General features: G+C 42.6%; 2 protein-coding genes across 13 annotated transcripts in view; one reads left to right on the forward strand and one right to left on the reverse strand.

The window, feature by feature from the left end:
- sgce (sarcoglycan, epsilon) overlaps positions 1-5,662 on the reverse strand; it is a 30,861-nt gene extending 25,199 nt beyond the window's left edge. For 5 of the 7 annotated variants that reach the window (XR_014871835.1, XM_085147888.1, XM_085147891.1 and 2 more), the window contains exons 1-2: positions 5,521-5,623; positions 3,281-3,391 (exon numbers count right to left, since the gene is read on the reverse strand). Coding sequence is in view for 6 of the 7 variants with exons in the window: in XM_085147888.1 (XP_085004014.1) it covers positions 3,281-3,391; positions 5,521-5,569 (160 nt within the window). In the remaining variant the exon portion in view is untranslated. Of the gene's footprint in view, positions 1-3,280; positions 3,392-5,520 lie in introns of all 7 variants that reach the window. The other 2 variants (XM_085147887.1, XM_085147892.1) reach the window with 2 other exon arrangements.
- The window catches only part of ppp1r9a (protein phosphatase 1, regulatory subunit 9A), a 53,389-nt gene continuing 27,880 nt past the window's right edge, over positions 23-25,531 (forward strand). Inside the window, exons 1-4 of one of the 6 annotated variants that reach the window (XM_085147862.1) lie at positions 23-2,935; positions 9,594-11,109; positions 22,649-22,781; positions 23,495-23,615. In XM_085147862.1, the coding sequence (XP_085003988.1) occupies positions 9,733-11,109; positions 22,649-22,781; positions 23,495-23,615 (1,631 nt within the window). In that variant the 5' untranslated portion in view covers positions 23-2,935; positions 9,594-9,732. Of the gene's footprint in view, positions 2,936-5,621; positions 5,736-7,528; positions 8,216-9,593; positions 11,110-22,648; positions 22,782-23,494; positions 23,616-25,531 lie in introns of those variants that run through there. The other 5 variants (XM_085147861.1, XM_085147865.1, XM_085147863.1 and 2 more) reach the window with 5 other exon arrangements.

Below are 25,531 nucleotides of genomic sequence, written 5' to 3' on the forward strand. Positions count from 1 at the left end.
AGAACATTTCCTGTATGCGTACTATTCATCAATAAAGTGGACCTTGGTGCTTTTTCATATTTTGGTACACACAATAAACACGATGTCCAAATGTTTTTGTGTAGACTGTCATATCTATTTTATTTATAGCCTTTACCACATTTAAACAACAAAAATTGACCCAAAGTCATTTTGAGATAAACGCGTTTGAATATATTTAGTTGAAAATGAGCACAAAAAGTCCACTTTAATGTCCTGCCAGCAACAGCAAATGGAAAAAAAGAGAAAATGTTAAACTAGTTTAAACGTGAAATCAATAAGTGTTTGCGGTGATCTATTCTATCCGTTTCTCTTGTCTGGCATCTGCATTCTTGTAAAGGTAGAAGCATTCACTTCCCACAAACGTCAACAAGTGTGAAGAGAAAAACTCAGATTATTGCTCAGACAGACTACAGCTCTGTAAATAAGAGGCGCTTAACAAAACCAGTTAAAGAAAGGAAAAGCGTCTGAGGTACTGTGAGTGAAAGCAGCAGTAATGAGAGTCACTCAGATTGTACAGAGTTCTTTTAACGCCCTCCCCCCCACTTGATCTCCATTGTGCTGTCTTTTTAGCCCCCGCTCCGTTTCAAACACAAACATTTAGTCTTTATTTGTGAAGGGCATCACTAGGGAAATGGTAGCCCCTTAACAAAAATTTACACAATGTAAGACCGGGGGTGATTTACCCATTTTTCTCCCTCTCTCTCCCTCCTTTTGTGTCTTTCTCTTTCATTACTTCCTCCTCTCTTGCTTCATCTTTTTTTTGCTTGTGTACCTCACAGCTTTTTTTTAGCACAGAGTTTTCTTTTTTTTCCCTCTCTCGCTCTCTCTTTCCGTTCTCGATTTTTGCCTTCTCTGTGCCACAGTGGGTGGGAACTCAATTTTTAATCACCATGGGAGACTGAGGCCGAGTGTATGAGGAAGAAGAAGAAGAGGGGGAGGAGGGCTTGCAAAGATGGAGGAAGGGAGACTGGACTGGAGATCTGTGCTATGAAGTGCCAGAGAGGGAGAGAGAGAGGGGTTTGAACTGTTCTTGCCCGCGGACATACAACTCCAGACACATTAAGCAACTAGGTAAAAGCCTGGGTAAAGTCTCTATGTACATATGTGCCTTCCCACAGGCAAAGAGTGGCTGGTTTTCCCAAGTTTTACAACCCTTTCTAATCTGCTAATGAACCCAGCATTTTCTATCATTAGCAACATAATATTAAGTACTCTTCTCCTTCTACACTGAACACAGGCTGACTTTCAAGGAGAATGCACTGAAGAGCGTAATATCAGGATTTACATTTTAATTCATGTCAATGAGAAGGGGAAGTGAGCATTAGATACAGATTAATTAATAAACCCTCAGCATCTACAAGTACACCAGTGAGACACTGCAACTCTAAAGACATAAAACAGTCCCACATGTATGTTAAACCCTCTTACAGCTGTGGTCAGTGACAGAGATGCTGAACTGACCATGTGTCTACAGCCCCCAAGGGCTCAGTCACGGCAAGATATAATCAATAGCATTTAGCGGCTGCTAAATGTGGTGTTAGATGAACAACCTGAGGTCGTATCCACCACATCTCTTTTCAAGAAAACCACCTGGGCATGACTAATCTGTGCGACGGCTCTTCTCACCGCAACCGCTGCACCCATCGCATTAGGATCTGGGTTAGTCTGAGACCAAAAATAAACCATCATTCAGTCTCAGCAGACCGCTTACTCGCTGATGACTTCGGTCGATCCTCAAAGCTGAATGCACGCCCTCGGATTCTATTATGTGACACATTGGGCCTCATTAATTCTCCGCCACACAAAGGACCACTTTCAGAGCATGCCGGTCAAGGTCAAATCCTGGCTACGCTGCTTTAGTCCGAGCCCAAAACTGGATGTGCTGTGAACATTTGCAAGAGATTCGGAGATGGGAGATGTAGGACATTCGAACAGCCTCAAGAAAAAACGAACTGTTTTAACCTACTGATATTAAACCTTTTCATCCAACAACAAAGATTTAGGGATGAAGACAATTTTATTTTTTAGTCAGTGAAGCTTAAGTATGTTTCAATGCAGCAGCTTCCACTTATGGCTCAGCCAGTGTAAGTAGAGATCACTAACTAAGCTACACCGAGGATTTGCTAATAGCATCAGATCTGCTTATTTGCAGCAGGATGACTTTCTGCCAGGCCTTCTCGAGTTGATGACCAGCAGCACTTCCACCGTACACCAATACATCACCAATTTAAGGTTAATGGTAAACTGTCCACTGCATACTAACGCAGCAGTTTCAGTTGGAGGACAAAGGTAGTGAGGCAAGATGTGCATGACAACACATATAAGAAGCTAGATTTTCCCAACAACAGGAATGTTGCACTACCGTCTATATATTCTCTATGAATTGCTTAAAATCATTCAAACACTGCTTTTTAACTTTTTAACCCACATGCCATCATACCATAGTAGATGCTTGACAGACCTTAGGGGTGGTGGAAATAACTAACCAACGTTATGATTTTCTGGGCTGACCTTAGACTGGGATAATGTCACGACTGACACTGGATTAGTTAAAAATGCCATTGGCAACGTGAAGAAAAGTAAACCTCCCTCCTTCAATTGGCTCCAGCTAACTGAGGCCTCAAACTAGATTGAGAGACAACAGAAGGATGTCCTTTAGTTCTGTTGAGTCAGCTTCATGTGCACATGTAGTCTGGGTCATGAGGAATGCATGTGCTCCTTTGGTGTTTAGCGGGTAAGCCCAGAAAACAAGGATCGCTACTGTTGTAGTATTCTGCCAACAGAGTCTGAGAATCGACCTGTTCTCAGATATGGAAGTGAAAGTCGCTGCTGGTGTCACAACAAGCAGAAGTCAACGGATAAAGACAAGGGCGGGCAAGAAACCACCGGTTCCATCCTCTCGTGCTCAATAAATGTAAGTAAATAAAAAATGTATCTACAGTGCTCATTAGCTTTAAAACAGTGCTGCAAAGTATCGACATCACGTTAAGCAGAATAAATATTGCTTTCTGTAATAGTTAATGATTTAGGAGGAATTCTAATTCTAGCAAGGACAAGGTTTAGATGACGTTCAAATTCATTAAAGTGCAGCTACAGCAGAAGAAAGTGGGCCAAGTCTGGGGGACGGCAGACAACTCAAAACAATAATGCCAGTATTAATGGGGAACCAGCTGAGCGTGTCACTGTGTTATGACCGAGGGGAGGGGGAGGGGGACAGCGGGTCAACACATGACGTGCACCACTGCACACACCCACTCACCGTCTCTGGACACGGCTGCTCTCTGCTTCAAGGCCACGGATTGCTCCACACGGACATTTCTCCCGTGTAAAGCGCTGTGTTTCGTGTCATAGGCATGCACAGTGCAAACTACTGGATCAATGGATAAAAGCATGAATGGAACAAGTTTCTTTTTTAGCAGCAATTTAAACAACAACACCCAGTTTTTAAAGCACTCTGACAAAAACCTGATTCAGTCTGTTGCACCCGTCCAGCATTAATTAAAGCCTGTTGTCATAGTTATTGTTTTAGAGGAGTTTTAAATATTTTCTAAAATATTAACGTAGGTGTTTTTCACAAAATGTTAAAACCAATCTAGACAAAGTGCTAAACAAAATGTAAGCATACTGACTTGACAACAAATACTGCAATACAGACTACCGCATTTATATCAAGCGGGATTGCCAGGCTTAATTTAATGTGGCTTGTTGGAGAGGTGGAATATGGTCAGAGAAGAAGCCATTAGATTTCAGTGCAGATCCTGACACTATCTTAAAAATTGCACAACAGGACACTAGCCTTTGTGAAGGATTAGCTCTCAGTTTGAAAGCCCTTCTGCTTTCAAACTCAATAGCACTTCTCTATTTATGAGTATTAGGTCTCTGTGTATAAAGCTATAGTGTGTTTTGACTGTGGAGTAAAATATCCCACTCTCTTCATGTTAGTTAACACTATAGTAACAGTGCTGTGAATGGGCCCCTTAATTTTGACATTTTATCAAAGCCTGAAAAAACAAACTGGTCAACAAGTGTTTTGCTACTGGGATTCTTTTGCCTGCACTTTAACAAAGTCTACTTGCTATTTTTCAAATCTGAAAACTGTTTTCACGTGAAATATCTCAGTTCCTTTTTTAGTTATAATATCGCAAGTATTTGAAAACTAGAGACAACTGGACTGAAAAGGGCGATGCATTTGGTTTCAAGAAAAGTGAAGCCAAAATGAAGGAAGGTGTTTTTGTCTGTCCTGAAATCCATCAACTGGTGCTTGAGGATGAGTTCAAAAGGAAGCAAGCATGGGAAGCATTCATCCAGGTTGTTAAGAATTTTCTATTATCCTGATTTTGAGGATAACATGTTGAAATGTACTAGAACGTCACTAAAGGTGCACTTGTTACATTCTCATCCTGACAAAATCCACGTGATGTTGTCGGTAAAAATCCTCCCTCTCTTTTTCAATTCTTTCGCCTTTCATAACTACATGGGAATCTGCCCAGCCCGGGACCCACCACCAGTCCCCTCTGAGTGCTTTCCCAAACCGCAGTCTCAATACATCCTCATGCCATGTGCCATTACCTTAGGATATGGTCCTAGCTAGAGAACTGGTGATTCTAAATTGCCCATAAGTGTGAATGGCTATCTGTCCAAGATGTACCCTGACATATGCCCCGTGGCAGCTGGGACAGGCTGTATGGATATTAAAATTGTCAAAACATCATCAGTGTAAAAAAAAAAAAAGCAAAATAAAGAGCTGGTCTTAAGTGCCCAGTAGCAAAAAGAATGACGTATATATGCAGACCAGTGTTATAGCAGTAAACTGGGCCTTTTTATAACTAATTGTTATCAAAAGGCACTTTTTAACAACATTTGCTGATTCCAAGCTATCCTGATATGGAAATCGAATGTATATTTTTCTTTTAAGATTGTAACCACAATAATATCTCAGGCTTAGGTCAGTGATTGAACCTTACATCTTTCATGGAGGTGGGACTCATTGCAGAGACTGTACAGGCTATGAGTACCTAATAAAGTGGCAGCTATGAGTGTGCAGACTTTTAGGAGCAGTGTATTGAAATAAACGAACCTATTCCCTACATTAAATTTTGGATAACCTGAGCTGCTAAACTATCAGGAGCTAGGTAATTAGGCATTCTTAACACACCTGTTCTACATAAACCAGGCCTGCGCTAAGAGGGGAAAAAGGCTGAAATAACGACCGACAAGAAACACAGCTAGCAAGAGAAACGTTGTTACTAACAGCTGGAAATGTAAGGTACCGTAGAGAACACAATTTGTCACTAAGTGCACTGTGAAAATCCATAACGTGTAACGGTTTAGCTGTCAAATTGGTAGCCATTTTTTCCTCTTGTCTCCTCCTCAGCCTCTTGGAAAAAAAATGCTCAACGGCAGCGAGCTAACTGGCTAGCTAACTAGCTCGGATACTTCACCAGAGCCGAACCGTTTTCAAAGATGTCGGGATATTTCCCGAGTTCAGTCGATACGTACCCGTACCAAGCCATACCGCGACAGCTGCGGCGGACATGGTGCAAATCATCTCCCCGAATCTTTACATTAAACAGGACCGCTTTGTCTAATCGCCACTGGGTTTGACAGCCATAATAATAAGCATCCTGCAGCATTCCTCCCTCCGCCTCCTCCTGCCTTCACTGGAAAACACAGCAGGACCGCTCATTGGCTGAACATCTGGATGGAAAAACATGGTAAAACATGATGGGAATCGGAATATAGGAGCGCCACGCCTTTACCAAATGTTTCTGTGATGCTCTCGGAGCGGTTAGATTATATCTGGCTGCTTGCAAGGAGTGGCTGCCTCTGTGTGCGTGCTTTGCTGTTTATCTGTCTGCTTCTTGTATTCAGACTGATGGGATTTGTCATAATAAAGCATTCCTCCCACTAAAATCCACAGTTTTTAGTGTTTTGGGGGGGTTGATTTATTCCTGGATCAGGACTTGCAAACACAGATACACCCTCTTAAAAACATGCAAGTCACCTCAGCAGTGCTTGACCTCCTGTGCACAGCTGTAAGCAGCAGAGGCATGTTTGGAAAGTCCTGCTCCAATCTGTCCAGCCTCCCCCCCTGTAGAGACAGTCCAAGCAGACAGATGGTCATGTTTTGGCCCCCTTGGCTCCCAATCACATCTACTAAAGGAGCCTTAATTCAACCCCCCCACGCTTCCCTTGATGTCAGCTCCCACTGAGAGGGCACTTTGATATTGCAGAATAGCCTCCTAATTCTGGCTAACATACTAGCAGTGGTCACTGGGATGCTTCTTGATTGATAAATTCGTATTTGTGACTGGATTCTTGGCTTTCTCAGTGGCGATAAACATGATGCCATCCATCCTCTGTGTTCTGCAGTTCCTGGCTGTTTTCTTCTTCCACCCTCCCCTTTTATCCCCTTAAGATTATTTTTAGGTTGCTTAGCAACATCTTCTCATAGCCAGTGTTTGGACTGGGTATGAATGTATCACAACAACCACTATAGGTCTGTGGATGTATGATGATGCTTAGAAATGGAGGAAAGCGCAGAATTTGTGACTTGGAGAGAAGCTAAGGCCCCAGTGTGTCTAATTTGATACTGACTTAGACTGATTTCTGTCCAATCCGGTTCTTTTTGGCGTAGCAGTGAACATCAGTTTAAATTGTAATTGCCCTCAATTGGCTTGTTTTGAACAGTGGGGGGGGGGGGAATGCAAAATCCTCTCGTCAGCAGTGGTGGGTGTTTAGTAAATGTATGCACTGCACAAGCTCTAATTCCCTGTGTTTCTTGCAGTAATGCCAAAGCATAAGACTTGTTTTTAATGCACTTTCTAAATTCAAAACTGATGTAGACCTATTGAAAATTCATCTGAAGTGTGAAGTGTCCCAAATCAACTTATAACAGTTTATGTTCTAATCTGCGACTCACATTTGTATTAACCGAGTAAGGTTTGGTTAAATGTTGACTGAACAAGCAAATGTTTTTCCTCAGAAGGCCTCATCCAAATTCGTACACAGCTTGTGCTTTCATAAAGTTAGAAGAAACAATGCCGTCTATTATAACACAACAACAGCAATCATGTAACTTGGTGCTGTTTGTAAAAATAATCACACATTTGGATGTTTACAAAGCTTCCTTTTCTCTAGCGCTTCATCACATGAATTAAGTCCTGTGCTTTCGGTGGGGTCTGTTGACTGTATGCAACCCAGGCAGCTAGTTTTTCTTTTTTTTTTACTCTCATCTTCTTTAATGGGGCTTAAAAAATGAATGCTCAGGAATTAATTGAGGAAAGAGACGGCTAACTAAAGAGATCATTGCAATTTTAATGTAGTTCTTCATGGTGGATGTGTGAGATGGCGCTCAGAGCTGTTTGATTAAACTGCCCCCTTATACATTTCTCCAGTCAGACTGACTTAAAAGCTGCATGTGTATTTATAGTAATACAAGCGATGGACAAAACAGTTTAAGGGTTTCTTCAAATTCTGCCATCAGACTGAACTTTGAGTGAAATCCAACTTCACTTGTTTTTGTTTGTTTGTTTTTTGTCTAAACTTAGCCCCCCAAGTAAACTCCTCAAGGCCACTTTCTGGTCCTCGAACCACATTTTGGAAACCCTTATTTGGACGCGCATCACACAGTCAGAGTGGTCCTTGACCCTCTCTACCCCACCCAAATCCCACTGATGAACCAGCGAAGTTACAGTTGCTGTGTGTTGGTATTTATGCCAGACTGCAGCTCGCTGAAACCCCCTCCACGCAGCAGATTATCGGACCAAACCATTGCTGCACTTCAGGTTTTAACACCTGTCACATGAGGCTTTACATTCGCAAATCGCCGGCTATAGCTGCAGCTAAGCGAGTTCAGTTCGCCACACTGCAGACGGACATCGGACTCTGCCGTCCTGCAAATGCTGCCACAGTGCAGCTCTCAGTGAGATGAGCTTCCCAAATTGCACCGACACCCCCATTGTGCGACTGGCAGCATCACCCACTGCCTGCAATGCAATGGCGTTATAGCGGCTCTAGTTATGTCCAAACGTTTCTAGTGGCGATTCCGCTCCGGGCTGGCTTTTTACGAGCTCGGAATAGAAATGTTATTTTCGATAGCTTTTGCAAGCAGACCATCCGCATTTCTCGCAAGTTTCCCCTCTGGATTACAGTTTATGTGTGCGGCGCGTCCAGCGAAGCCGGAGCCATGAATGTAAGTCTGACTCTTTTGTTTTTGTAACAGTGAAGCAACCTCGATGTGCTCTGTGGTTAACTTGTGTTTATTTTGCAATTATTGAGAAAGGTTAGAGGTTGATGTCGCGGAAATTTGCAGTTGGAAGAATGTAAATAAATACGCGTGAAACGGTGTCAGAAGGGGGGGAAACCTGAGCTGTCATGTACTGTGCGGTGTGGCTGATGTGCGCCTGTTTGTCTGATCCCACTGACACCGATCCCAATGTTCACAAACCTTAATTTATATTTCACCTCTCACGTTATCGTCCTCATTATCTTCCTGCGTAAAATCCTCAGAGGGTGCAAAGCACATGATGATCCCCAAGTTCCGATTAATTATTGTTGTTGTTATTATTTTTAACGCAAGCATTTCACATAGGTGTTAACACTGAGCTGCAAGAGTCCAGCATAGTGAATATTAAATACTGAGCCAGGACGTTTAGTTTTCAGGCACCGCTGCTGTTGCTGATGCGTCTATAGCATCCAGGCTGCGGGTTACAGCACAACTTAGGTTAATGGATTCTGTGTCCCAGATGGACGTTATTTTTTTATTTAATAATGTATTTTTATCCCAGCTTTACTGTGTCATGTTTCATTTCACTCTCTGTGGCGTGCATTTCCAAAAAGGATTAAACATTAACGGATGTAGGTGTATATTTAACTACTACCAGCCGACTACCCTGCTCTAACCCTGTATTATTGCAAATGTGGGCCTTTCATTAAATGTTTCTTTTTTTTTTATTGGATGGTATCAACACACATGGTTGAGTGCATCCAGCAACATTTTTTTTTCAGCTTGGGAGCTGACATTTAGAAGCCACAACCATAATGTCAGTTATGGTTTAGAGAGTTGAAGGATGTCTTAGTGTACAAGGGTCACAGCTTCATATGGAAAACAGAGGGTGGGGGAGATAACGGAAAGCGAGCAAGAAAAGAAGAAGGAAACAACCATGTTTCCTAGAGCATAGTACCATTTTAAACAAAAAGAAGCACAAATCAAAGGATTTATTATCTGAGAGGGTTAGCAGCGCAGCTCTTCCGTGATGCTAAACACAGCATCTTTGGAGGCCCTTTAGAGTCCAATTGGCTTTTATAACTGCAGTTCTCTTGTACTGAGAGCTTTTACTGCACACATAAGTATCTGTAATTTGTTTTGCCCTCATGTGTCTGAAGAGTGTTGCTGATGGTAAAAATGACTTTTTTCATGCTTTTTAACCATCATTCTGATCATGAAGTTCCACTGATAAAAGGAGGCACTTTGACTCCATGTGGTATCGTGAGCCTGTTTAAACAGTTATCTGTCTTCACTCGACAAAACCATTTTTCTATCTTTATAACATCTCCTTTCATCTTTACAGGTATGAATGGGCCTAAAAGAACTATAACAACAGCTGGATCAGACCGAGTGGCACTACTAGTAGAACAAGATACCTCACTTCGGTGCTCTAATGCAGCCAAGGCAATGCTGACATCTTCTCTGAATCCAAAGGCATCATCATGCTGAAAACGGAGGCCTCAGGGGAGAGGACCAGCCTCCGGAGTGCCTCCCCCCACCGTAACGCCTACCGGGCTGAGTTTCAGGCACTCAAGAAGGCCTTTGACCAGCCTCGGCTCGATGGAGACTCAAAGCCCAAAGACCTCGAGCGGGTGAAACAACCGAGGGGACGCCAGTATGGCACACACGTCAGTCGCATTAAGGACATGTTCATGCAAATGGGGTCAGAGAATGCAGCTGCTAAGACTAGGGGTCGTGATGAATCCTCACCACAAAAGCTGGTGAAGCCCACGAACTTCGTCAATAAGGCTGATGGATCAGTGATAAAACTTCAGCATTCCTCATCAGCAGAAAGGATTGGAGGTGCCGGGGCGAAGTTTTCCGAAACCAGAAAGCTATTTGAACAACAGTCACGCGACCAGTCCCAATCACCAGTCTTTCCCTACGGCCGTGATAAAAGGGGTTCCCATGAGCATCTCGATGACTGGCGAGGGGCGAGGTCCAACCGAGGCAGTACAGACTCCTTGGATTCTCTGTGCTCCAGAACGGAGGCATCCTCACCAACTGTCAGCCAACTCAGTGCTGTTTTTGAAAACGCTGACCACCACAACCAGGGGGTTTCATACAGAGGAGTCAGCAGACGAGCCCTCTACTCACCTGACGGATTCCAGCGCCATGGCGGAGACGTCAGTGAGGATGATTCTCTTCGACAATCTCCAGTTCGTGGAACCTACCGGAACAGGATAGGGGGCAAGTTACCCACATCCTCGTCTTCGGAGGACCTCCTGAGCCCGAGTCCTGGAGTAGAGATTTCAGAGCGCAAACAAGATGCTCCACAAAAGGAAGAAACCCAAGACAACGCTGGAGAGGCTACAGCGGGAGAAGGACAGCGTTTTTCTGGTGCTTCCACCAATGGAAACCAGATTAATGGTTCTTGTGAAGAAGAGGAGAAACCGCAGGACACAACAAAACAAACTGAGGATCTAGGAACCTCCAAATCCTCGAAACCTACACATGGTGCTGTAATTACAAACAAAGCTTTAGAGGATACCATTCATGAGTCGCTGCTGACCACCAGGGAAAGCCAAGAGGACAGAGATGCTTCAAAGGAAGAAAAATCTTCCAAGGACCAGCTGGACGAGCCTGATGAGGAATACACTGGGAATGAGCGGGTGATTTTTAACGCAGATGGGGACGCCTGTTACCAAGGTTGGGGGGAAAGTTGCACGGATCCCGAGGATGACCTCTACGGTGACGATGACGAGGACATTGTCTATGACCCGGGGTCCGATCTGACAGAGATTCCTGGTCTGGCGGAAGAAAACAAAGAGGACATCCCTCCAAAGAGGAAGATTCGCTTCAGCAGTGCTCCTATTACAGTAAGCCAAATGCTGCACAAAAGCGTTGTGAAAGCCGAAATTGTGTAAACACATTTGAACGCAATCCGGCATAAAAGCATTTGTGCAGTGCTTATCAAAAGTAGGTTAAAACAACAGAGAGCTAATGTTGTATTCAGAGCTTTCTTTTTATGGCCTTGTATTTATAGTTACCACTGAACTACTCTTTGTGGTTAGCTTTGTTGTTTGAAAACATGAGGTTCATGAGGTTATGCAAACATGACAAATGACATGACCCTAGTTGACTTTTTTCATTTGGCATTTTCTTCCTTTAGTGTATACCGAGTTAGGTAAAATATCACATTATTGGATGCTATAGGTGTTGAAGGTTGTGGCCATTTTGTGATGCTAGGGTCAAAGCACAACATCTATGCATGTGTTAGTCATGCTGGTTCTGCACCCACACAATTTTCACAAGATACTGTGTTTGTTTTTTGTTTTTTTTATCTTTCGGAGCCTCTTTGCTCGGGGAGTTGTTTGTGAAACTATGGAGTCTTCACTGTGAAATGCACTGTATATTCAGCACACAGTGGACCCGTAGTGTCTGTATTTGTGTATGTGTGGTTTTGGTTAACCTTGATGTGTTATGCAAGGTTACAGTAGACATAGCTAAAGATTACATGCATTTTTACCATTGATGCCACTCTGCTTTCACAGTGGATAGAATTATAGAAAATCTCGTTTTTGCTAATGGAAAATGGTTATTGTTTCTGTAGACATTGACTTCTTCTCCAGTAAATAGAATTATCTGTACTATGGTATTTGTTTCACCTGCCGTGGAGAATTTTGCTGTTTTCAGTATTGAGTTCGGCACAATGCAGCCAGTGTTGCTTGTGGATTGGGGAGATGGATTTGGGAGATTATGGAAAATATTTTTCCTTCTTTATCCTCAAGTAATTAGAATCAATTAGCAGTCATGATTGAGAGATTTAAGTTCTTGTATGTAAATCTAACTCAAGCTAATGCAAACATTACACAGGTTTATAGCCACGTTATAATGAACCAGAACAATTAGTCCAGTTATTCTGTGGAGAAAAACGTGATGTTAGCTCACTAATTACCGTGTGTTGGTCCTTTTGCTCTTTTCTCTTCTTTCCTCTCAGGTTTCATCACACATGCATGAAACTTATAAACACAAACACATTTCCATGATGGAAATTAATTTAAATTAAAATAATATGATAATAGGTTTATATTTTTATTTTTATTTTTTTTATTATTATATACGTGTGTGTGTGTGTGTGTGTGTGTCTGTGTGTGTGTGTGTGAGAAGAAAAAATGGCATTGCTTTTTTCAACTTGCACTTTCACTAACCAGTAAGTGACGAGTAAATAGAGTAAATACATTAAACAGCTTGTTCTCGTATTCAGGTTGAAGAGGCGTAGATTATGCACTGTTTGGCTTTAACTTCAAGGCTTCTGTTTCCCATGAAAAGGACTGACGCTCATTCATCATATGGAATATTCAAGAGAGAAGCTGCCCCCGACCCCACAAAGACGCACACACACAATTAAACATGCGCCCCTCCCACTTTTCCATCGTACGCCCCACCTCCTCTCAGTACACGAGAAACAAACAGCGTTCTGTCTTTTGTTCATCTCTCTGTAAACTGAAAGAGACAAAGCTGTTTTCTCAGCCCCCAGCCCCATACGAGTCCAGCTTGACCCCTGTGGGAGAAGAGGGTCTTACAGCCGTCTAATAATCTAATACATAATGTTCCCTCTATTTGTGTAATACTGCTTAGGCCTGCCCATCCAGTCCCATCCAGCAAAGTGGATAAGTCATTTCAATGGACCTGCTTATAAAAATCTTTAATTTTTTAAAAAAAAATCTTCATAGTAGCTACAGAGAATAGATGACACGCAATCAATTTTCATTCTTTGTGAATATGCAGAGTGAGTTGAGAGCAGCTGCAAAAAAGTATATTGTATCAATCTCTGTGAAGCTGGGAAAGCAGGGTCTGTTTTCCAGTTCCGCTTAAGTCCGGAAAAAGGATTTGTGAATTGCCATGAAATTTACACCAGATATTCATGTCTGGCTTTGGATAATGACTTTAGTGATATCCCCAAAAAAGTCTAAGTGTGTTCAGTTGGTGTATTAACAAGTATTCTCAGACGAGTGGTATTCATCCTCAGATTTCTTTTGTATTTTTCATAACGAATAACTTATCATGCTACAATTTTGAGTGCTACAACAGAAAACAAGGCAAACATCATCAAGCCGTTAGCATGAAGTTTGCTGTGTCCACAGTAAGTACAGCCTCACGGAGTTGCCTCAGGGGCTGCAAAGTCTAGCTGTTACATCCTCACTGCCCCAGTGAGAAATGGCTGCTTTGAGCTATCCAAGGCGAACACAGTGACCCACAGAAGAAAATCAGGTCTCATGTTCATTGAAGTGTAGGTGGTTTTATCCTTGACGTTCGAACCTGTGGTTGGGTTGTCCAGTCTGGAGACAGACTTCTGTATTAAAGTAGATCCAGTTTTCTAATGCACTAATCCACTGCTGTGTGTTCTTTGCAGGTGGTGTCATGTTGAGGATATAATGGAGACATAGGAATGTAACTAAGGTTCTTTTAATTTTTGATGACTGCCTGGGGGTCACTGATCTCAACCAGTGTTCACTTCACCTTCTTAGTCCTCTCAGGCTTGAAATGTTCAAGCCTTCACTTGATGTAGACCCCAAAAGCTCAAACATCTGTTACATGTTGATTTTTCCTTTTCATGAGTGCATTTTCTTTCCCTGTTTTGTTGAACTGCACCCCAGGAGTTTAACAGAAGTCTTCGACCTCTGTGTGCTGTCTGCTTTGTCAGTTTCCTCTTGTTTACCACTCGTCTGAACGAAGGGCGTTTATATCACCTTTTGACGACATTTTTTCTGCCTTTAGAGAAATTGCATTTTCATTACTTGCAACACTGCAATATCCTAATATAACTAAACAGATGTGGTGAGTAGAGCACTAGTTAAATGGCCACTGAAGCGTCTGTGTAATCACCCACTCCATTCTGCATGCTGTCTGTTACTGGATCTACATTTTGTCCATTGCTTCTGTACCTTGAGTGGAATGATAGCACAACTCTGACTCAGAGCTTTAATCTTTACGATGGATGTGTGTCGCTCCTTTTATGTGTTGCAAAAGTGTTTGTAGATGCATTTTTCTGGGTGCCTTTTACCCTATTTTGAAAGATGTATAGTCTACAGCATAAAAAGGATGGTTATGTTCAGTATAAACATTTGTGTGTTTCTTGATGAGCACTATAAATATGGAGCTTTTATTTTATGTTTTCAAAAGGATAAGGTATATACATGAAATAATTGGTGTTCTCTGGCTCATTTGTCTCCAACTGATATGTTCATACTTGCAGATTAGATCCTTCTGCAAACATTTGGTTGCAAAAACCACCTACACACGTTTTCTCTGCGTACTATTGCCGTGTGCGTTTTGCACACGGCAATAGTACGCACACTCATCTTGTACTTTACTGAAGCATGAAAGAACATAAAGACAAAGTTGCTGATGCTGAAAAACTGAGAAAATACACAACTTACGCTGTCTCGGTGCCATTCGTCAGGCATGCAAGGAATTAAGAGAGGGTTATTTCTCTTGAGAATTTTGGAGCTCATTTATCTGCCCTTAATATAGTACATGACAGTGGAGGCTCCAGACTTTTTGTCACGATGTAATTTCTGCCCTAGTCCTCCCTCGTGTATTTGACAGTTTGTCCAACAATGTTGTTATTCAGACAGATCAACAGAAAACACGCGTAACCCCAAAAACATCCTTATCTAGAGCATCAACTAATGCAGTCTTGTAAGACCATTTCAAATTAGATGGCCTGTTGCCAGGAGCTTTGCTTTCTGACCATGTTTACTGATAGAAAGGATTACTCTACTTTAGTGCAATCTGTCTTTCTGAGTGATGATATACTGTATGTGTAACAGCATTGCTTGAATTTTGGATCCAGCACTGTCATGGATTTAGGAATTTGTAAATACAATTTAAGTCTGCAGCAGCACTGCTACAGCTTAATCTTCCTCAGTATAGTCTTGTGCTTTAGTGGATGTCTTTTTAACCAAAATTCAATTTTTAGGATACTGTGGAATTTAGTGGTACCCCTCATTTCTTTATATTTTGCTAGGAAAATATGTGCAGCGACTTTGAAAGATATACATGGAAAGACAGTAGCTTAAACAAAGCTTGAAAGTCAGTATTTGGTCTGACTACTTTTATTCTTCACCATAGCCTGAACTCATGTTTCTTGTAATTTCTTTCAGTAGTCTTCAAGAATTGACATTCAAAGCTCTTTTGTGGATGCTGGCTGATTCTCTTCCATTCTCTGTCAAGATGATCCCACACTGCTGCAATAATGTTGCAGTCTGGGCTCCAGGGATGCTAATTTGTGACTGATATTGTTCCACTGTGCAGGTATGCTTTTACTGCGCTGGCAGTGTGTTTCAGTGAAGCTTCAGTGAACAGTAGATGGATCAGCTGAAGAGCCAGAAGCTTCTCTCGGGTCCAGTGTCAGGTCTTTACTGGACGTTCTTAAGGACATGACTTTCAGAAACCGTCATCTGCTTTTTTAGGCCTGACACTTCTTCTTCTGCGTGCCACATCTCCAGTTTCCCCAGTTTTTTAAGGACACATTGCACATCATGCTGAGATATACAAAGTTTACACCTAACAGCTCTTTGTAATCAATCCATCCATTCGCTTCCGCTTATCCTTTTCAGGGTCGCGGGGGGCGCTGGAGCCTATCCCAGCTGTCATAGGGCGAGAGGCGGGGTACACCCTGGACAGGTCGCCAGTCTGTCGCAGGGCCAACACACAGGGACAGACAACCATTCGCACTCACATTCACACCTAGTGGCAATTTGGATTATCCAATTAACCTATCCCCACAAGCTGCATGTCTTTGGACGGTGGACGCAAACACGGGGAGAACATGCAAACTCCACACAGAAAGACCTCGGTCTGATGGTGGAATTGAACTCAGGACCTTCTTGCTGTGCGGCAACAGTGCTAACCACCGTGTCACCGTGCTGCCTTTTTTGCCATTTTGCAAAAATACCATTTTGCACCTGTCAAACTGTTTATCTTTGACATTTTTCATAGAATCAACTAAAGAAATTTGAACAAATTATTTTGTGACAGGATGCTAATAAAGTGCCTAAAGATGCCATTTTAATTTGGTTCTTTGCTAAGCTGTCTGTTATGTGTAGACACAGAACTGATTCATCCTTTAGGTTGCAGACCTTTTTTTAAAGCTTGAATGATTCATAGATCCAAATTAAGTGACTTAACCAACAAAAAACATGCTCACGTACTAGGACTGAACAGAAAAAGAGTTAAAAAGCAGCCAATGTCTAAAAACAAAGTTTGAAAGACCTTCAAAAAAGCCTGGAAAATAATTGCTCAACCTCACTTAATACATGAAGAAAAGAAAAGAAAATTCTGGCTCCTTGGAAGCAAAATATAAAAAATGGAGGGTGTCTCAAGTGTTTTGCGTGGTACTTTAAGTTCATTTATTTCCAAAACAGAAATGAGTCAAAGTACAAAAATATAACTGATAATCCAGCTGATGACTGGTACTAAAAGGTTTTCTGGTAGGACTCTTGTTTCTGTGCACATCTCAGCTGTAGCATGCCTCAGATTTCTTCTTATGCCCTAAACCCTAAACCTAAACCAGAGTTACAAAAATGTTACATGTTACAAAGTATCAAAACCTATATGAAAATATGTATCAAGCAGTGTTTTTTTTTACTTATTTTATTCAAACCAAGCTGTCTAGTGAAGTACTGTTTTTCTTTAGCAGTTATGCTGTCAATAGAAAAACAATCATGACTCCCTTCCTCTCTTACCTCTGACAGGAACAACTACTCTTGACCCGGATGTTGGGCATGCGTGTATTTTGTGCGTGCCTGTAGCTTAGTCACTCCATTATTAATGCAGTTGTGTTTTTGTTTGCTTGTTTCGGTGCCACCCGATCCTCCCTGGGGGATGCATTTTTAATGATCCGAGAAAGGCGAGACGTGCCTTGCGGTTTTTGTGGCTGGTCATTTGCCACATGGCAGACTGTGTCATGAACTATCAACCAACCCCCCACCTACCCAATCTGGCCACGTGCTAATGATATTACCAGTGCGCTGTCAGTTTTTATTGCTGGGGGAAAAAAAGCTGCAGAGAACACAGCATCTCAGTGACACAATGTTCTCAGCGTTTGCTAAGCTCGTGCTTAGGAAGGTTCAGACTGCCGCACCATCACCATGTGCTTGTTTATAGTGAGTCAGAAACAAGATTGAGATCTGCTGATACAAACAAAATCAACCCTATAAACCATTTTTGTCCCTTTCTAAGATAATTTTAGGGTTCTGTGCTTCATTCACAGCAGTCCGGATCACACAGACTGGTTATTATGATTCGTAGAAATGCAGTCCCACTCTCTGCATAGTCATTATCGCAGCCTAATGAATTACATAGCATAGCAAGTGGGCATGTGCTGTAACAAGCAACATGTTGTGTTACTTCTAATCTCTTCCTCCCTCTCGTTGTATATGATAATATGCACTTGTTTTAAGCTAGTTCTTCTGTCTAGTTTCCCTTTAGGTTTGTCTCCTGTCCTGTAGTTGGCCCTTGACTCAGGTGTTGGTGGGAGTAGCGGCGCCCTGTAGTATTGTGCAGTAGCCGATAGAAAGGAAAAGCAAGCCCGCTGCAGATACAGCAGATGAAAAATCTGCTTTTTGCCCTCCTGTATGAACAGTGTGTGTGCGTCTGTTTTGTATGCAGAAGCGGTGTCTAAAGTTAAAAAAAGAAACGCTGACTTATGTGATTGTGGCATTCCCTGTCAGTGTCACTTCCCCAGATGAGGGAGGATATATGTCAAGAAGATAGAGAGGCTGGCCTTGAGTTGACTGTAAATCTCTGTATGTTCTCACCTCTCTTTATATAGAGTTGTATACTGAATGTTTATGTTTCCTCCTCTCTTTTCTCGCTCCCTGTTCTTCCCATCCCCACTTCTTTATTGCTGTCAGTCTGAGTCTGACATTCATTTATTTCCACCATCAGCGACTGTCTTGTCCCCTCAGTATCCAGACACTTTCTTCAGCACCTGTCAGTTCTCCAGCCTGGCGTCGTGCGAATGTGTCTGTGTGGGTGGCCACAGGTAGAAGTAATGGAATGCAAATACGCTGAGGTGTTGCAGCAGAGAAGACTATGAATTTTGTGTGTGTGTGTGTGTGTGTGTGAGAAAGAGAGAGAGAGAGAGAGCCAGGCTGTAGTTTATCCACCGCAGGGTTTGTTGGGTTCATGCCACACCAGTTGGAACATTTCTCCTGGGTTTTCCAGCCTCGTCTTGCCCTGGGCAGCGTCCACTGTCTGGAAGACACAGGGCGGGTGGCAGCATTGGCACCAATTCACCAAAGGCCCAGTTTAATACCATCAGAGGCTTTTCGCCGTGACTGGGCGCCATGCCGTGCCATCTTAGGCAAGGACTCAAACAGCCCTGGAGCAAATTACCCCTAGCATCACCCACTCCTCAGCTTTTTTTTTCCATCTTCTTTTCTTTATTTCTCTATTATTGCCTGTTCACTGTTCAATAGCCTCAGTGTCTGCTGCTGCTCTAAACCATGAATCATATGAGTCATTCGGTTTCTCTCTCTTTCTCGGGGGATATAGTCTTTCTTTTTTATTTACTGTGGCTCCAGACTCAGCATCTTAAAGATTCCAGTCTCAGTATTATCCCTTGGCTGATCTGCGGTCATCATATGAGCTATTAGGCCAACCCAACAGCTATCTTTACAGACCAGCTGAGGTGGCTGACAGATATCATTTAGCAGCAAAAACCAATGTCTTGGATGTTGATTGAGTATATATGAACTACCGCCCTTTTCATTAGTGGATGAATCACTGTCATGTGTGTATGCTTGCATCTACACATCTGTGTGTGTGCAATGGCCTTTTAATCTAAAGCCTGCATGAATACCATTCATATTGTTAGGAATCTGTATTCATGTACTTGCATTTGAATCTGCATAAGCGCTCAAATACAAGGACAGAACGAGGATCTTCTACTAAGTAAGAGGCCTCAGCTTTATCAATTTAGATTTCCCAAGCATCTGCAGTGTCCCGGCGTCTGCAGCATCATCCACAGATGACTGTAAAACCGTATTTCAGAGTCAAAGTATACTCCCTTATCCTAATGCGAGGACAGGAGAAAAGATAACAAGAGTGCCTGCCCAAGCAGAACCGCTGCAGAGTCTGCACATAACCGCCAGTTGTTCTGTTGCTGGAGGTTTGTTAACCGGCAAAATACAGAAACGCGCGTGTGTTTGATTTCACAGGGCATTGATCAGTGCGTTGTGCAGATGAAGGTTAAGTCTAAGAAAAGAGGGGATAAGAGACATCCTTTGATACAGTTAAGAATGATAGATTGTACTTTGCGGTTTGTATTCCAGATCTTAGAGAAGGGATTATATCTGCCTGTATTTTATGTTGATGAATGAGTTTGTGGGAGGATAAGCACTGACACTGGGAGAATTGTGAAAGGTGATATGTTTTCTGGCTCTGTGGACTATCTTCATACAGACCATTCGCATCACCGTCAGCAAGCAGCATGACACAGAGTCAAGGAGATTTATAGCTGTTCCAGAATGTAAACTTCTGTCGTGGTTTTTTTGTTTTTGACCCGAGCATGGTGTTAAGCTTGACAGAAACTGCAGGCAGCATAGATGAATATATTTACATGTAAATGGCCGTGTTGTGTTAAAACCCTCAAAAGCTGGCTCCATTTCCAAGGGAGAACCACATGGGGAAACGGTCCCTTATACTTCAGTCTTCCTTTTTTAGTAACTCTCCTTGTGTGAAGCTACTATAACTAAAGTAAAAATGTAGGGGTTTGTCATTACAGTATGATGAGGTCAAAGTCGCAGCCAGTTTGTTAGACTAAATGGACTGCTTCTTACACAGCGCGTTCTGCTCAATGTCTCATACACTCAGTCACAAACACATTCATGCAATGCTTTTATCTATACCTAAGCACCTCTGCCTGACAACTGGGCAACCCAGGGTTCAGTATCTTACCCAAGGATCCTTGGACATATGGACTGGAGGAGCTGAGATCGATTCAGCCACAGCAGTCCCGAACGACTAATATGGGTAAACATATTGATATCCGTCAAACTATGGCCCCAACAGTTTGTCCCACAGCTGTCAGGCTAGTATTTGCCAGGTGCATGTCTGGTCTTACTCTCTTGCCACTTTACACCTCCCTAAAGTAATAAAAGCAGCAGGCAGCAGTTCTGCCATCCTGCCAAGGTTAAGCACACTCTCACACGACGGTGTACCAAATCATTCTTTGTGCGCCTTTGAGCCTCTTATCGCTCTACTGGCATTTCAGATCCAAAAGTATTTTTTCCCCAGAACAAAATCCAATTATTGTAGGAGAACAAGAAGATATTATACATCCGATCTGAGAAGAGAAGTAGCTGTGAGAGAGAATCTTGACCTTTATATTTCAGATAGCCCTTCTACATATTTTATCTGTTCTTAAAGAATTTCTGAGCCTGGAAGCCAGGTGGTGTTTGGACAGGATGGAGATGCATACCGGGGTTTCTGTTTAGAGCCAGATAACCATCGGGTGTCTTTGTTTTGTAGGCAAATGCTTTCTGTTAAATGTTTCAGTCTGTTTCTCTGTTTCTGGTTCACTCTCTTCCTGCCTACCTATTCTTATTTCCCTTGTGTGTGCTGTTTCATTTATCTCATCAGTCTTTCCCTCAGTCACCATTATTCTCTATTCCATCCGCTTCCTATTCAGTTCATCTGCCTCCCAGATGCGTAGAAGTCCCTCGCTTGCCCTTATCTTTCTCCATCACTGAGCCTCCGCCCACTCTTCTATGCTTACCTTCCCTCACAGATCCACCCTCATCAGTCCTCATCTTTCCTCATGACCTCATCTTTTTTCTCTCTCTCTCTGTCAAGTGACTGGCCACATGCTAATGTGTTTGTAGATAGCACACAGTGACTGAGAGAGGCCATTAGATAATGTACTGGCTGCCAATGGTGGCATCGCGTTCAGGACATCCTGGACAGAGCAAGTGCTGGTGTTAGCATTTGTCAGCAGTGTGCATACGTGGGTGTGTTTAACGGGTCTGTGAGTGTGATGGCGTCTGCTACTGATTGCTGAGTGTTTGCGTGTGTCTGATTTGATATGTTGTAATTCTCTGCACAGTCTATACAGTGCATATACTCATGTGTGCGTGTGCTTCTGGGTGCAAGGAAGTGTTAATAATGCAGGGCTGTTGATAACACTGAATGATTGATTACAGGGAGGTCATGCAGATCTCATGCAAGATCTCACAGAGCAAATCCTGGCAGCATCATGCCATCTCAGTGTGCCCTGTCTGTGCGTGCAGCACACTATCTCTTTAACAGAGTGAGTAACACATCTATATGATGACTTATTGATGCAGTTTTGTGAATAACTCAAATGATTTAAGTCTAATTAATGGATCCTGTTACATTAATTTTTAATGTCATTTTCTTCTTGAATTTCACCAAAGATCAAGATTCAAAAACCTCCAGTTTATCTTCTGTCCAAAACAACCAATTTAGCTCATCTTCCTCTCTTTAAGCTGTCTTTCTTCTGATTGGCTGCCCCTCACAAACAGAAGCTTGTTAGCTGGTGGGCAGAGATATCCACTCTCTTTGATGTGAAACTGATCACAGACTGACCTCAGTATTTGAAACTTTGGCCACAATTAATATAAAGAGTGACAGAAAACAGCTAAAGGGTTCACTTCAAGCTAAATCTGAGATTCTATTAATAGCGCCTGGAGTCAGGGTTTGCAGGTGCCTGTTTTGCCGGAGTGAAGCTTATGCCTTCATGCAAGCTTCCCTCTGCACTTACATGCATGTTAATCTACGCGCTTGAACACTTTGCATATTCTTACACCTCTTTCTTCGACACCAGCAGACAGCATTCGACAGAACACCACACTAAAGTCGTGACAAGAGCGTGCACAGCTCTCTCTCCTCTCCTTTCCTTCCTCCTCGGTGCAGGGAGCCGTGAGAGCTCTTGGTTGGGATGAGATTTGAAGTGACAGCTGACTGTTGCAAGGGAGGAGAGGCTCCTCTGAGGACCACACAGCTCAGAGAAAGAGAGAGGCATCCCCGTCCTCAAAGCAATTATGTTTCCTTGCATTACAGTTTATTTGTGGTTGCAGTTGTTTCTTTCATATAAAGACCTTGTTTATCCAAGTGCTGTTAGCTAAAAGTAGTGCTGTGTTCCCAATAACTGGGAACACAAAGCTCTTATTTACTCCCTCGCCTAAAGAGCAACCACTGTTGTCAAGAAGAGTAGTATAAATGTATGTAACATTCCCAGGTGTGGCACTGTTAGTGTCGTATGTGCAAAGGCAAAACCTGTTCCTGTGAGGCTATTAGTACAGTATGATGTGCCCTTTATAAAGCCTGAATACATTTTTTAATGCAACTAGCTTATATAATTCTTTGTGTTGTTTTTTTTTTCAGGTGTTTAACACCTACTCCAATGAAGACTATGACCGACGTAATGAGGAGGTGGATCCCGTGGCCTCCTCTGCTGAGTATGAGCTGGAGAAGAGGGTGGAGAAACTGGAGCTCTTCCCTGTGGAGCTAGAGAAAGGTGGGGAAAAAATCTAAGAAAATCCTAATGAAGATGGGATTCTGTCAGCTACTTATCATACCCAACAGACAGAACCATCCACACAGGATGTCTTTGTTTTTTGCTTTCTTCTGTACTTTCCTAATTTCTTTCCTTCACGTTTCCTTCATCCCCTTCCCATAGATCATGCCTTAAAGTTTAAATCTCTCCCTCGACCATTAGCAGTATTTTGTTATTATTATTATTGTTGTTAGATGTTACAAAGAGATAATTCACAAATTGCAATTTGACTTAGATTATCCCAAAAAGCAAGGATTGCTTAATTCATCCTAATTCCCCAGACGTGACACTGCATGTTTTCCACTTGTCTTGTTCTGTACTAAAATTCATTTACACCCAGGATCTAAAATATACTGACATTACGTTGTGGGACACCATAATCTACTCTCTGTTATGTAACACTAACAGCATTTGAATTATTAACACAGGACAGGGATGAATGAAGGGCATTTCTCCTCCATTTTTTACATTCTTGTAAAAATTGTTTCATGTCTTGGAGGTTGACGTCTCATTCTTTCAGTTAATACTGAACTTATTCACATATTCTGTCGTATTCCACAATATGGTTGACAATGGTAACAGAAGTCATTTTGGGTTTGATTGACTGGATCTTTGGACACTTGTGAAAATACAGAGAATGACACTTGAAATTTGTGGGGTTTTTGTGCTTCCAGATGAAGACGGCCTGGGGATCAGTATCATCGGGATGGGTGTTGGTGCTGATGCAGGCCTGGAGAAACTGGGCATCTTTGTTAAGACTGTCATTGAGGGTGGAGCTGCGGAGAGAGATAGCAGGTGGGTGCTGCTTTCCTGCTGGATATCACACATTTCTTTCAGTCTAAAAGTGGGTCTGGAGACAACAAATAACATGCACGTAGGATTAAACTTGCATATGTTGTGCAGAAAATATATAAATGTAGTCCCTCCACAGGAAAAAATTTCCATAGATGTTATTTCCCCCAGCACCACTCCACCATATTGTCTCGCTCAGTCTTACATGCGCAGTCACGCTCTATATCTATCAGATTTAACAGCAGGGGTTCAGATTATATCCACCGAGAGAGGCACAGTCTTACACAGGTCTGTACCTGTGTAGGTGTGTGTGTAGGTGTGACGGAGTCGTTACATTAAATTATATTTCTTTTTCTCTGCAGAGTTTCTCTGCAGAAAAACGCTGATTTTTAAAGTCTCTGTTTCTATTTACAGTGGGGCAAAAAAGTATTTAGTCAGCCACCGATTGTGCAAGTTCCCCCACTTAAAATGATGACAGAGGTCAGTAATTTGCACCAGAGGTACACTTCAACTGTGAGAGACAGAATGTGAAAAAAAAAATCCATGAATTCACATGGTAGGATTGGTAAAGAATTTATTCGTAAATCAGGGTGGAAAATAAGTATTTGGTCAATAACAAAAATACAACTCAATACTTTGTAACATAACCTTTGTTGGCAATAACAGAGGTCAAACGTTTACTATAGGTCTTTACCAGGTTTGCACACACAGTAGCTGGTATTTTGGCCCATTCCTCCATGCAGATCTTCTCAAGAGCAGTGATGTTTTGGGGCTGTCACCAAGCAACACAGACTTTCAACTCCCGCCACAGATTTTCTATGGGGTTGAGGTCTGGAGACTGGCTAGGCCACTCCAGGACTTTCAAATGCTTCTTACGGAGCCACTCTTTTGTTGCCCGGGCGGTGTGTTTTGGATCATTGTCATGTTGGAAGACCCAGCCTCGTTTCATCTTCAAAGTTCTCACTGATGGAAGGAGGTTTTGGCTCAAAATCTCACGATACTTGGCCCCATTCATTCTGTCCTTAACACGGATCAGTCGTCCTGTCCCCTTGGCAGAAAAACAGCCCCATAGCATGATGTTTCCACCCCCATGCTTCACAGTAGGTATGGTGTTCTTGGGATGCAACTTAGTATTCTCCTTCCTCCAAACACGACGAGTTGAGTTTATACCAAAAAGTTCTACTTTGGTTTCATCTGACCACATGACATTCTCCCAATCCTCTTCTGTATCATCCATGTGCTCTCTGGCAAACTTCAGACGGGCCTGGACATGCACTGGCTTCAGCAGCGGAACACGTCTGGCACTGCGGGATTTGATTCCCTGCCGTTGTAGTGTGTTACTGATGGTGACCTTTGTTACTTTGGTCCCAGCTCTCTGCAGGTCATTCACCAGGTCCCCCCGTGTGGTTCTGGGATCTTTGCTCACCGTTCTCATGATCATTTTGACCCCACGGGATGAGATCTTGCGTGGAGCCCCAGATCGAGGGAGATTATCAGTGGTCTTGTATGTCTTCCATTTTCTGATGATTGCTCCCACAGTTGATTTTTTCACACCAAGCTGCTTGCCTATTGTAGATTCACTCTTCCCAGTCTGGTGCAGGTCTACAATTCTTTTCCTGGTGTCCTTCGAAAGCGCTTTGGTCTTGGCCATGGCGGAGTTTGGAGTCTGACTGGTTGAGGCTGTGGACAGGTGTCTTTTATACAGATGATGAGGTCAAACAGGTGCCATTCATACAGGTAACGAGTGGGGGACAGAAAAGCTTCTTACAGAAGACGTTACAGGTCTGTGAGAGCCAGGGATTTTCCTTGTTTGAGGTGACCAAATACTTATTTTCCACCCTGATTTACGAATAAATTCTTTACAAATCTTACCATGTGAATTCATGGATTTTTTTTTCACATTCTGTCTCTCACAGTTG

Source organism: Neolamprologus multifasciatus, chromosome 22 (genome assembly GCF_963576455.1).
Source record: "Neolamprologus multifasciatus chromosome 22, fNeoMul1.2, whole genome shotgun sequence".
In the NCBI taxonomy this organism is placed as follows: domain Eukaryota; kingdom Metazoa; phylum Chordata; class Actinopteri; order Cichliformes; family Cichlidae; genus Neolamprologus; species Neolamprologus multifasciatus.